This window comes from Gouania willdenowi, chromosome 12 (genome assembly GCF_900634775.1).
Source record: "Gouania willdenowi chromosome 12, fGouWil2.1, whole genome shotgun sequence".
Taxonomy (NCBI): domain Eukaryota; kingdom Metazoa; phylum Chordata; class Actinopteri; order Blenniiformes; family Gobiesocidae; genus Gouania; species Gouania willdenowi.
The window spans coordinates 21,925,193-21,939,502 of NC_041055.1; the positions used below are offsets into that span (position 1 = coordinate 21,925,193).

A 14,310-nucleotide genomic window follows, 5' to 3' on the forward strand; every position below is an offset into this window, starting at 1 on the left:
TTTGAATGTCATTGTGATGCAGCTGCAGACCTGAATCAGAGTGAAACAGCACAATCAGACGATGGATGGAAATACCCTGCAACATAATTTCAACAGAAATGCAACCACAACTATAATTGTAAGCATTTATTAAAGCTGCAAGCATTTTTTTTTAAACTACTGACTTATTTTGTAAAAGTTTCTTTGCGTGCCGTCTCTGAACCAAATTAACCCGACTATCTAGAAGCACTATGACGTGACATGTTTATGAGTTTCACTGAAGTATTTGACATTTACAATCTAGTATGAGTACTTCAGAGGAACAGTAACAAACCTAATTATGACCTACACATCCAGCATAATAAAACATGACAATGCTTTAAATTTCCATGTCTGAATACATCGTGTTCTCTGCGGAAGCCAGTTCATGCACATTCAGTCCTGAGAATCAAACATTTATACCACATGTGTCAAACTCAAGGCCCGGGGGCCAAATCCGAAATTCAGCCCATTCAGTATAGTAAAAATGACAGAAAAAAAACAGGAAATCTATAAATAAATTATAGATTTCTCAGCCTCTCCAAATACAAAAAATTCAATTACAATTCCAGTTCTTATATAACATAACGGCAGTCATTTTTAATCTCAAATTGTTCAAAGAACTCCCAGTTTTTTCAAAATCTTCCATATTTTCCTGAAATTATGCCACGGAATTTCCCCAAACACCCTAAATCAGGTACATTTAAGTGAAGATCCTGCCGGGACTGATATACTCACATATTTTATGATATATATATCATTTATGCGTAGTGCAAACCAAGGGAATAATTAATATTGACTTTGCTTTTTTTCCAACCTAAAACCTGTTGCCCACTTAAGCTCAGACTTGTCTGTATTTGGTAATAAGTTTTACACCCCTGATCTATACACACTCAATGGAAAGTTTTTTTTCATGGAAAACATAGGCAGAAGCCTAAAGAGAAAGAAACTATCAAACCGAGGTGACTTTAACTCCCACATATCACATTGTCATGTCTTGAAGAAAGAGACGGACAAATCCAGACGTGGCGTGACAGACTGGGTGAGACTCTCGCTGTGACAGCCTTTTCTTTTTATGAATGTGTTTTTCTTCCCACTCAGCTTTCCGTGGGACTTCAAAGCGTCAATCACAACAGAGTGATTTGGCTTCACTGCTGTGGGAATCTTGAATATTAATCAGGACTTCTTTGACTTGAGGGCTGAGGCACTGCTGGAGATCTGCATGGATCCCACAGAATGTCTGTGTGTATATTGTGTGTAGGCAAACAATGGTAGTGCATATCGACATTGTCTGCTGTTGTCTATATTTTGACAAATGCATAGGCTGCCGTCAACAAGAAGAGTTCCCATCAATTCCTTATCGACTTCAAGCTTTGATTAACATTATTTAAGATGTTTTTTTTTTTTTTTTTTAAATAAAGGAAAGGCAAATATGCTTCCTTGTGCACACACACTTTATTACTCATTGTAATGAAATTAGTTTTTACTCATTAAATGTCTCAGAAAAGTAAAAAATAAAATAAAACTGTAACTAAAAGCTCTGTTGCTTTATTAAATGGCAAAACAGGACAAATGTATGGTGACATGGAAAGCGGACCAGGCAATGCCGGTTCTTCTTGCTGTGAGGCAGAAGTGGTAACAACTACATCACAGTGCTGCCAGTGAACAAAATCAGGCAGGTTAAGGTAAATTCAAAAAGAGATCATGAAAGATTCATAAAATTATTCTGTGTTGATTAATTTAGATTCAATGCTGGATTGAGAACATGCAAATTTACACAAATGATTTAACATCTGAAGGTTAAACTGCTCCCACATGTTTTAATAAACCAGATTAGCCTGAGGAAAGCCCACACTGTCATGGGAGAATATGCAAACTTTACACAGAAATGACCCCGATAGTGCAGTCTTCTTGCTGTTGAGCTTTCCCACTGATGACCAGAGGTGAAAGTAATGGATTACAAGTACTCAAGTTAATCAGTCATTTTACTTCTACTTAAAGGTATAGAGGAGGATTTTTTCGAAGTTTCTAAAAGAAACGCCCACTCCACTTTTTGAAAAAATGCACATGCGCAACACTCTACTTGCTACCAAGAGGGAACGCCTATTAAACGAGTTCGATAAAGCTTGCACGAACCCAGTTTTCCATGTGCACAGCTCTGTTTACAAGTTGGCGTCGGCATCACTCATACAAGCTTACTTACCCGGTGAGAACGGCGAGCTTCAATAAATGGTTGAAACCGTAGCTCACGAGACACATAAACACTTGTAAAGGTGCATTCACACCGAACGAGACTGTAGCGACTGCAGTCACTTCAGTCGCCCGTGATGAGTCGCTTGAACATAGTGGTGCTTTTTGGTCACTCCATCACTTCATCTCTCCAGTGACGTGATGGCCAAGGAACAATGTGTGTGTCTGCCGCTGATGGGAGAGAGAGGGTTGATCACTTCTTGTCCGACCGTGTCATAGACGGCGCCGCTTTTACGGTTTAAATGATCAACTTACTGAGCTACTAAAGAACAAGTTCACGTAGAATGTTGGCTTATTCAAGAAGTTAACCGCTTATATTTTGCCCTGGTAAATTCAAGAGGTCCTGGCTGCAGACCTCCGCAATAGCCGTCTCACTCTAACGGGTGGGAGGGGCTGCTGCCTCGGCTCTACAGACAGTGACGGCCGGGGGAGTTATCTCTTAAAAAGTTCAAATTTCTCAACTTTGAGCGACTTGGTCGTGCTTGACGAGTCGCTCAAATTTACCAAGTCAAGTCGCTTGAGGGGAGATAACTTGAGGTTGCGTCATTTATTGTCGCTTCAGTCACTCAAGTCGCGTTCCGTGTGAACTCAGCTTTAGTTTATCATTTTGAGTTGAATTCATTGGTGTTATTTTATTGGACAAACTGAGATTTTGAGACAAATTGAGCAAGATTTGGTCACTCCCTTTTGAGGTTTGTACATGACATGTTTACTGTATGCAACGGAATCATGGCAAGATATATTACCAATAATTAATGTGGGGGGTGAAAGTAACTATTAACTTTTACTTTGAGTACTCTTTAGTTGAGCTACTTTTTACTTGTACTTGAGTATTTTATGTATGACTTACTTGTTCTTGAGTACAATTTCAAGCAAGTAACAGTACTTCTACTTGAGTAGTATATATTAGTACGCTTTACACCTCTACTGATGACTAAACTAAAACTGAGCCCAAGAAGATTCCTTTGTCAAAAACGAGAAATTTGCTGCTAAACCTAACACAGATGTAAACAATATTTCTTAGTTTGTGACCGTTCGTAGCATCACTTGGTTGATGAAGTCAGTGTTACGCTCTTTTGACTCTTGAACCCTGACTGTTTGAAGTAGACAGCTGCGTTGCCCGTGTAATAAACTGTTTTCCATGATTCTATGGCGGCAGTTTAAAGACTGAACTGCTGAAAATCCTCCTAATTTCACAGAGCTGTGGGCCAATAGTGGCTCTGCTGAAACACAGTTCATAAAACGCATTGGTTCACCGTCAACATCTGTGTTCTGCCATGCCTTTTAGTTTCACGTTAGTGTAGATTTTTCGCAGTCATCCATACTATTCCTCCTGCTGTGGGATGATGTTTATGTTTGATTCTTTAAAGCTCTTCTCTGAAATTAAGAATGTGACTAATTTTCACAGGAATATATGCTAGTGCTAGCATTTTTGTCTGGTATCTGTTTCACGAGATAGATTTTCTTTGGTAGTTCTAATCCTCCTCCCACATTACACAAACAGTTTGAATTTGATGTTAGGAAAGCAGAACATTAAGAACAAAGACTAGAGATCCTTCAACAATGTTTTTTTCCAAAGCAATGAAGGTGGAACTAACATAAGCTGTGTTTACATTATAGTTTTTCCCAAAATGAAAACTATTTTTCTAAATGTCGACAAAGTATAATTGCGATTTGAACGTGTTTGCATTGAAGGTTGTTTGGGCGTGAGCCTCATAACTCTTGTGAAATCTCATCCCGTAAGACTTTGCTTCAGAGAGATGGACCCTCCAAACCTCCTTATAACACTCCACATTCTTTTGTTGTTTCCTGTCTATCGTGGCAGTAATTATGCTAAGTAATAATGCTAAGAAATAAATTGGCCTCCTCGTTTACACATACCGTACCATGTTTTCTCGGAGATAGGTGGTCATGTGACCTGGTGGGTCTCGTCCTGTGATGTGTAATTGCTGAAAAAGTGTTTCTATGGCGCTTTTACGTTACATTTCAATATTGAAATGACTGAAAAACCTTGTTATGAAAGCGTAAAAACTTTTTAAGCAATATTTGAGTTTTTTTTTTTTTAAATTCAGGTCTTTCCATTACCAGGTTTTATTGCGCTATTTATAGTTTAGCTGCATTTCCATTACTCTTGGAAATGCGCAGACAGCCAGACTTAAAGGGTAGGCTACCTGTAGTGAACTTTAATCGCAAGCTCTGTAAAAAGATTGTGTATTCTTTTGTTTCAGCCAGTTAATGTTAGTCCTAAGTAGGGATGTAACGATTAATCGTAAGGCAGTTAAAAATCGATTCATAGGTATAACAATTCACATCGATGCTGTGAAAATTGAATCGCAGTACTTTTTTTAACCAGCTGCCCAGAAGTGTTGGCGGCGAGCGATATCTGCTAATACTTTCTTTCTGGCCGCCTTCTACTCTTAAACATATTCATAAATGATTCCTTACCCCTTTAGCACCGAAAGAATATCTGTAATATTACGTGAATATCTGTAAAAGTCACGTTTTTCTATTAGCTCTGTCTGCTAGCATAGCATCTCTTCTTCACTGCAAAATATCTGCATGCCAACCGACCACTGGGTTACCAGCGCCCTCTGCTGGTTCAAACAAATATCTGACCTAAATACAGTAAAATGACTGTTAAAGCACAAAATACATTTTTCAGTTGCACTTCTAAAAAGAAAAATAACTATTATGCAGTTTTGTATTGTTTACTATAGAACCAGAATTTAAATAATAAGCTTCTTCTTCATTTGTATTATTCCTTTATTTATTTCATTCAAGATTTATTTTTAGTTAAATTGCATTGTTTTGAATAGTTTATCAAGGGATTCTTTTGACAATGAAAAATAGTATAGTATTTTCCCAAAAAAAATAAAGGAATATTTTTCAGTCATTTATATACAGTCCCATTTTGTAAAATAAATTGTGAGAATCGTATCGTGAACCCAGTATCGTGAATCGAATCGTATCGGGAGTTGAGTGAATCGTTACATCCCTAGTCCTAAGTCCTTGTCATGGTTCTACAGGCACAAAGTAACTTCTCCTCAACATCTAGTCTCCTGCTAGTGACGGCATTGTAATTGCTTTGTCTGATTAGCAGTATTTGATCTGAAGTTATAATAGTTATTCAGCGTGTTCTTGACCTACCTGATTCTCGATGGAGAACAAGAACTCACCTGTTTGTCTGGTCACTGTCGGGTGCTGGTCTTTGGATCATCCTTTCAGTGAATGAATCCTTGCCGATTTGAATCACTATTTACCACAATAGGACATGTCGGTTGCCATGACGAAACACTGCCCACATTGGGCTGCAGATTTTTATCTACCATTATGAACATCTTTGGTGGCATTTTCCTCCTGAGAATCACTAGAATATGGTGACCCACTGTCCTCAAAAGCATTACCACTCTGGCTAGGACAGATAACCATTCACACTTATTGCATCACAGCTACTAGATATTTCTTATACTAATTAAACAGCCATTTGGACATCAACCGACAACACTTTTTACTCGCACCAGATGACTTGAAAATATCTGCTTCCTGTTAGATATGTCCCATCAAATGAAATAGTTCAGGAAAATATATTTAGGGTGTTTTTTTGAATGAATGTGTCTGGTTTATTAGTGATACATAAAACATAAATATTGATGTAAATATGACAAACCCATCCGAAGTTGAAAACAATGATCTTAAATACACACTACTGAATCAATTGATCATAATTGAAAATATAAAATAAGATTTTGTCTTATTTGACTTTTTAAAAAGTGCATTTGGAAAGTGGGATTTGACTTGTTTTCTTTTTTTGGTGAGGGAAACAATGTTGGCAATTCTTCATTCACACCAGAAATAACACTGTAAAACCCATACACACAAAACAAGTAATTCACTTGTAGTTCTTTGTAGTTTGCGCAAGCTGTAATGGATGCTTTGCGTGTTAAAACATCACAGCGCCACATGTAGGAAGTACCACCACAACCTTTTGGGCATTTTTAAACACAGCATTTGGCCTGTGAAGGTAATGTTGGAAAAAACTGACTCATGTTCATCACAACCAACCACTGCATTCCCACAAAGTTGAAGTAAATAAAACAGCAGAAGATAAGGATTTGCCTCTTTGCTTCCTTAAAAGCTGGTAATATAAATTTGGGGGATTTTTTTTCTTCTTATAAAGCTAGAAAATAGAATGAGAAGAATGTAAATGTACTTTAGGGTGGTTCATAATATAATGGTATAAAAATAAGTTTTAAAAATTTTGTCAGGCCACATTTTGCTTTGTTCCTATTGATATTTTCAACATCTGTACCAATAATTGAGCCAATATAACGACCGTAAAAAGGTGGCAGCCTTTTTCACAATTTGTATTGCTCAAACAAATAATGCCTAACTTTCTCAAATATCAGAAACTTTTATCAATATAAAGGTAAGTATGGTCATTAATAGTTTCTCCCTGTATTTATACTAAATGAGTAAGATCATTTGAACAGTTCAAACGCTATTCCTAATAATAGAAAAATGTCCACATTGGGAAAAAGTATGCCACCCCTAAATGTGCAGCGACTGACTACATTTTTGGAACAGATCCTTACAACATCAGTTGGAACAATGCAAAAAAACATCTGGCAAAATTTGGTGGTAATTAATTTTTTGAACCACCCTAATTTACTTGTCAAAGAATTTTGAATTTTTAAAAACAATTACTGTACAGTTTTATTTCTATCTACAAGATGGCGAGAATGAAAAGAAAAGGTACTGTATGAGTTAACATGAATATAAACTTGTAACGAGTCTGGCCTTTACCTTCCTGTTTCTGTGGTTGAATGACTCCCACCTACAGAGCTGGACCCCCATTCTCAGCCTTAGGGTTGAGTAGGCTGTCTGAGAGTCTGGAGGGGCTGAGCACATTTGATGCAGCACAGAAGGATGTGTGAGGTGCACTGACCCATTCACATTGCCCCCAATGCACCCATGCTCCAGAATGGGCTGATTTATCTCATGTAATGCACAGTTTTGCACAAATCAGAACTGACAGCAACTGGGCAGAGATCAAAAGTGGCTTCTGGAAGCTGCTAGTCCCACCCGGTCAGACTTTTAAGAGAAGGGACAGGTGTGGGGTGGGAAAGACCATTTGGGTGCTGTTGTTTTTTGTTTTGTTTATTTTCTGCAACACTCTTTAGGCACATTTGTAGCTTTTGTTCGCCTCCTTTTTAACCATTTGGGAAAATTAACCCTGCTCTAAGTTCAACCAATCCTTCTCCTGCTTTAAGACCTCGTATGTGATTGTAAAATTCCTCCGCTTTGAGTATTCACACTTTGTTTAGGTGCTAGATTAGAGTGAACCAAATCTGTCTAACAGCCTTATTGATCCTCTTAACCAGTAATACACGCAAATCTTTCACCAGTGGAATGTGCCCTTATTGTTTTTGACATTTTCTCTTGTGCCGTTGTAGGTTTGAGGGTCGTGTGTGTGTGCGTGCGTGCGTGTGCGTGCGTGCGTGTGTGTGTGTGCGTGCTGGATTAGCATGACTTTTTAAAGTTGTGGTGGTGCCTGGAGGTGTGAGCTCTAATCACCTGACGTGTGATGTCCTTATCCCCGCTGTAGCTCTGCAAGCGGTTGTGCTTGGACCTCTTTCACACACACACACACGCACACACACACACACACACACACACACACACACACAAACACACAAACAAGCTCACATGAGAAAGTGAACATGATTTACCCTGGTTATTATAAGTTTCTTTAACTAGACTTATGCATATTAATGCCTGTTTCTATTGACTCGCCACCAGCCTCTATAGCAGTCGCTTTAGGTTTTTTTTTGTTGAGGTTTATGATATCATCTTTATGTTTGAAAGTTTCACCATTTTATTTAGCATAATATTTTTTTCTCTGGGTCCAGCAACTTCATCTGCCTGTTGGTTAACAATAGCCCAGCATTGAACCAGGTACACTCACAACAATACACTGTAAAGCTTCGATATTTGATAGTGATTGAATGTAGAATGTGTACTCGATTTATCAATATATAATATATAACTCATTAGATGACAGACATATTGGACAGTGCTTTCAGTTTTTTGTAATCATTACCTCCGCCAAGCTTATTTATTTATTTGTTTGTTTGTCTGTTTGCAAGATTTACACCAAAAATACTTAATGTTTATCGAAAAAATTTTAACCAAGGATAGACCTTCGGCCAATGGTTCTTGAACTTTTTTGGCTCCAGTACCCTTTCTTTTATTTCTGAATCCCATGTGCCCTCTCTGTCTCAAAACTGTCTACTATTTTCAGTTTATATTTTAATCAAGATCATTACTATTATGAATATCATTTTTAAACTAAAAAAAACTTCATGAAACTTCATATTTTTAATGATTTCATTTGTTAATCTTTCTCTCAAGTGCACCCTGTAGTGCCATCGCGTACCCCCATTTGAGAAACAATTCCTTCGAAGATTCCATTACATTTCGGACCAGATCAATATACAGACTCTGGATCAGTTTGGAAAATCAAAAACTACGTATCTCTTATCATTGGCGAAACTTCAAAACTTTCATATTTCAGTTCAATTATAGGACTCAAAGAAAGAAGGAGGGAGGAGGTTTAGTATGTGAAGCTGAATGCATGCACACATCATAGGGAGTTTTTTCTTCCCACTGTCGCAAAACGCTTGTTCATGTGGATCTTATTGGGTTTTTTCTTTCTTACTATGGACTCTATATTTTGTTCAGCGCTTTGAGATGAGTGTGTTGTAAATAGCGCTATATAAATAAAGTTGAATTTAATATTTTCTTATAGGTTTTGTTTTCCAGATGAACTAATGTTGCAAAACTAGGCCTTGTTAGAGTTTACCTTCTTATAGGGCTGGGAAAAAAATCGATTTAATCAAATATGTAGAATAGAAAAGATTTTTATTTTGTTTTAAAAATTTATTTTTTTAATGTTTTAAAAAAAATTTCCACCACAGTTTTTTCGGACTTTTTCGCGTTCGGATGTGAGCCAGTCCCCTCTTTGTTTACATGTCTTTACCCTTTTAGTAGGCTATATGTGTGCCACAGGCATGTTCAATTTTTTATTTGCACTATGCTGAGATGCTTAAGTTTATTATTTTTTTAATTGTAATGTTATATGTTACAGAATATGTAGTTATCTGATTTCTTAATCAGTAAATTTAAGCTACTGTGAAGGCGCTGTTGCACTTTTGCCTAAACCTGGGTTAAAGCTTGAAGTAGTTGAATGACAGAGCCTCATTTACTTTTTATTTTGGGATTGTTCTATGCATTTTAACTCTTGTGGACAATCACAGCAATAAAGTTGCACTCTTGACAATATATCTGATGTCTGCAGTCATTTTTAAGTGCATTAAAAAAAATTCAAAATCGAATCGGAGCTCAAATTTAAAAAAAGAAAAAATCTGAGGTTTTTTCTTAAGGCAGAATCGCCCAGCCCCATCTTCTCACTGTTACTCCAGGTTCTTGATAGTGATCTGGCCTAGTATGTGTGTTTATAATACCTGAGTGGGTTGTGTGTCTCTTTTGGCATGCTGTGGGTTTTGCCTTAGCCTCACTTCACCTTCTGACACCTTTTGTGTTTTCCTTTCTGTGTCCGACTGATGGGAGACACCACAGACTATGTGTGTGTTCCAACCTGTGTGAGGACATGTGGGGGAAATCCTCAGCTGTTCTCTCTGTAGTGGAGTGGGCACACAGAGAGAGAGGGCTGGACAAATAGCAGCTACGATACCACCCTCCACCCACTCTTTTGTCACCCCCCTCTTTTTTCCTCTGTCCATGTCTGTTTCCCCCAGGCCGTCTGTGTGTAGGAGGCGACTGTGGGAAGTTCTTAAGAGTGCAAAGAGTGGCAGTCGGTCACAGCGCAGGCAGGAGGACAGACTGTGGCTAGGCTGCACACGCTCACACCTCTGCTGCTGTGCAGGCGGCACCTTTGGAGGAAGTTAGCGTGATGATGATGGAGATGCGGCGACCACAGGAGTGGGCTTGGCAGGCCGTTCTGCTGATGACTGGATTTGCATCAATAACTCATGGATCTGATGGTGAGTGAATTCATCTTAATATGAAGCTTGTTTCGTTGTCGAAGCTGGTGTAGAATGTAAGAAGGGAATATCTTTTATCTGTGACTGAAGCCGCTTTGGGTCGATTGTATTACACTCTTAAATGAATGATGTCCACAAGCTATTATAATCTCCACAGGGACTGTAATAAGAACAGACATGCATTTATCATTTATTATGTACATGCATTTATCATTTATTATGTACATGCATTTATCGTTTATTATATGCATGCATTCATCTGCCCTCTGTGTTAAAGTCTTCACTTGTTTGAAGATGGACAGCCAGTTGTCTTTTTATGACAAATGCCAAATGGGTCACAGTACCTCATAGTTGTTAGGACAAACTTTCTGCACCAAAAAAGAGACACTTGTTTAAGTTTGTTTTAAGACTATAGATGTGGATATGATGTAAAGTTTGTTCAGCTAGTCACATACAACTGTTTTTATCAGACAAAGTTTGGTTTTCTGTTAAAAGGCTTAAAGAAGAAATGTATTCATTAGGTATTTTAGGAATGCATATGTATTTTTTTTGGATGTCGATAGTTATTAATGTGAGGACATTTTGGATTTCCACATTTCTGATGTTCGTTTGACTCAAAGTTAAACCACATTCGCTACATTTTCTGACTTTGCAGCCTGACTGAAGAGTTGCACCTGATGGGTGAACACTTCTGGGTTAAGCTATAAATACACACACGCACACACACAAACATATAGCATATGACACAGATGTGACTGGATTATCCTGTAAGAAAGGGTAAAGCGTTTCCTCAAAGTTTGCCTTAGTCTGTCTACCTGGGTGATTCTTTTAGAGTAGGGGTGTGCATTGCCAAGTATCTGACGATACAATACACGATTTGCACGTCACAATACGATATATCCCGATATATATCACGGTATATTGCGATGTTAATAATTACAAATTTCATCTTTACAAGTACAAAATGGTATGAAATATATTGTATTATAAGTTGTAAGTATGGTAATTAACTGTAATTCAAGTACCAATATAAAAAGCGAGTGGTATGTTTATCAAACTGTCAAATTAGATTTTATTAAAAAAAAGTTAAACTTTTGCTTTTACAACAGATTCTGATTCTGTCATGTGCTTATGTATTTATTTATTTTTAAAAATAACCACATGCATCTATAAAAGTGCCCAGTATGTTTTATGAAAATAAAGTGGAATCAACTTCTGAACTAAAATGCACTGAGGAGTGATGTAGTTTAACAAAAGCTTATGTGGTTCACTGACAACTAGTGACCAAGTGTTTACATGCAATGCATATTAACGCAATAAACATGATTAATAAAATCAATTTGGAACTTCTCTGGATCGATATGATAATCACACGGTGAAATATCGCGATATTACCAAAAAAAATCTTTCTTACACCCTTATTTTCGAGTAATCTAATCTCTAATTCTGTTTTATTCCAAATCATCTTTGTTGTAGGAGAAAACAAATAAGAGTCAGATATGAAAAAATAATAATAATTAGCTTTGTGCTTTAAAACAGAACAGTGACATTTTCACTGCATTTATTATTCAAAAAAGTTGTGTGTAAAACTGAAAAAAGTGCTCTAAATTCCTGTGCTGACTGTGTGACTTTCACAGTTGGGCATGAAATATCTCAACTGCTTCTTCTTTACCTTTCTCAGCACAGCCTGAGCTAAGAGTTTAACGCACACAGACAGGAAAGTAAAAATAATCAGTTATTTACATGATATTATTCACATATTTCAAATTCACGCAGCTCGGGATGAAATCTGTGCTGATCGCAGATGAGATGAAGTGACCTTGAAAAGCGTGTGCGGTGGGTCGGGATGCCTCAATGTGGCCTTCTTTGCTCACATGGTTTTCACATAATCAATACTCCAGACACCACTTATCTTTTCTGTTGCCTTTCCGATCTGTTCCTTTTGAAGGTCACACAAATGAGTTTAACATGTGGGAGGTGCCACAAACAGTTTACCACCTGTTTCTGTCGACTGGTGGTGAGACTCTTAGACTCAGTGATTCAGAACAAATGCAGTCCATCGATGAAGTAATAGTATTTTAAATAGAAAAGCACTAAGGCTGTTTGATGACAAATGCAGACAGGGGTGGAGCAGGTGAGGCTGTTCTAATGGTGGGGCAACCCATTTAGTTTATTAAATTAATTTACTAAAACCATGATGTGATACTCAACATATGGCTCTTTATTTCTTATTTTTAATTATTATTCCTCCAGAAAACTTTCAAACCCCTTTTGCCTTTTCTTTGGCCATTTTGCAACTTCCTTTGTCCATTTTTGCCTGTTTTCCAAAAAAATTTGACACTTTTTTTTTTTTTTCACATTTTAGCTCCTTTTGCCAATAAATGGCCCTTTTTCCTATTTTTTGTCAGTTTTTGCAAGTTCTTTTTGACACTTGTATCCAATTTTTGTCGATTCTTTAACCCCTTTTTTTTTTAGCCACTTTTCATCCAAATAAGCTACCTTTTGGCCAATAAATAACACTTGTTTCCCTTTTTTTTCCCTACAATTTGCCTCTTTTTGTTCCACATTTTTGCCCTTTTTTTGCTATTTTTTGCCACATTTTGTTCATTTAAAATACCCTTTGCCATTACATACCACCTGTCTCCTCTTTTTTTTGTCAATGCTTTTGCCACTCCTGATTGCTTTTGGCCCATTTATGTCACTTTTGACTCTTTTCTTGCTACTTTTTGGACTCACTTTTACTTACACTTTACTCATCACTGTTAACTCTTTGTTTACCTTCTCGGAAAGGCGACTTCGTCAAATGACTGGCTGTGATTGGCTTGATCACCATTCAATCAATCTGACTAAACCAATACTTTTTCAACAATTAATTCAACTGTAAAAAGTGAGGGGGATTTTTTTTGTTTTTATGAAAGTGCGGGTGTCACATCTCCCGTGGGTGAGACGCACCTGAATGCAACAATGAAAGAAAAATTCACTCTAAAGTCATTGTATCAGAAAGATGCTTATATAGGTTTTGGTTGGAGTGCAGACGTTTTTTTTTATTGTTTTTTTTACTGTAGAAATAAGTCAACATATCAGGGGAAAGTAAATCCTGCAAAGTGGTATTGTCCTCTGATGATTGTGTGTGCTGCTAAGTTTTTGTGGAGCGAGGTCAAAGTGCAGCATAACAAAACGGCAGCGGACGGTCGTTGGAACAATTCTGGCTTCTTCTTCTTCTTCTTCTTCTTCTTCTTCTTCTTCTTCTTCTTCTTCTTCTTCTTCTTCTTCTTCTTCTTCTTCTACTTCTACTTCTTCTACTTCTTCTACTTCTACTTCTTCTAGTTCTTCTACTTCTACTTCTTCTACTTCTTCTACTTCTTCTACTTCTACTTCTTCTACTTCTACTTCTTCTACTTCTTCTACTTCTACTTCTTCTACTTCTACTTCTTCTACTTCTACTTCTACTTCTTCTACTTCTACTTCTTCTACTTCTACTTCTTCTACTTCTACTTCTTCTACTTCTACTTCTACTTCTTCTACTTCTTCTTCTACTTCTACTTCTACTTCTTCTACTTCGTCCCTCTCTGCGCTGCTTCCTGACAGGATGTAAATATGGTTCACCTACACTGAATTCGATCCCCGGGGCAGATGTGTTGCTCCAGCAGTTCAACCAGCATGCGCATGCCAATGGGCTGAATAAAGAGAACTGGAACACTTTCGGGGGTTAAACTCTAGATTCCGTTTGGATGTTGCTTTTGTACAAACTCTCAAGTTCTTTAATAAACCTTTGATTCACATAAGTTCCATCTAAGCTACATTCACGTGTATCGGGCTGTTGAATAGATACAATACACAGATGCTTGGATCGACCTTGAGCTAGCATGGGTAGCCTCACATATTTTTGGCCATCGGGTAATGTGACAGTGGTGGTGTGGGGCTGTTGTGTCTGAATGTCAGTAATGAAGCCTGGCAGTGGGTTTTGGCTTTTTCCTGT

The 14,310-nt window shown here is 37.5% G+C and overlaps 1 protein-coding gene across 1 annotated transcript in view; it reads left to right on the forward strand.

Moving 5' to 3' along the window:
• Positions 1-14,310, forward strand: part of bmpr1bb (bone morphogenetic protein receptor, type IBb) — an 81,210-nt gene that overhangs the window by 44,240 nt on the left and 22,660 nt on the right. Inside the window, exon 3 of the mRNA XM_028462135.1 lies at positions 10,086-10,331. Coding sequence (XP_028317936.1) covers positions 10,241-10,331 — 91 coding nt within the window. The 5' untranslated portion in view covers positions 10,086-10,240. The remainder of the gene's footprint in view (positions 1-10,085; positions 10,332-14,310) is intronic.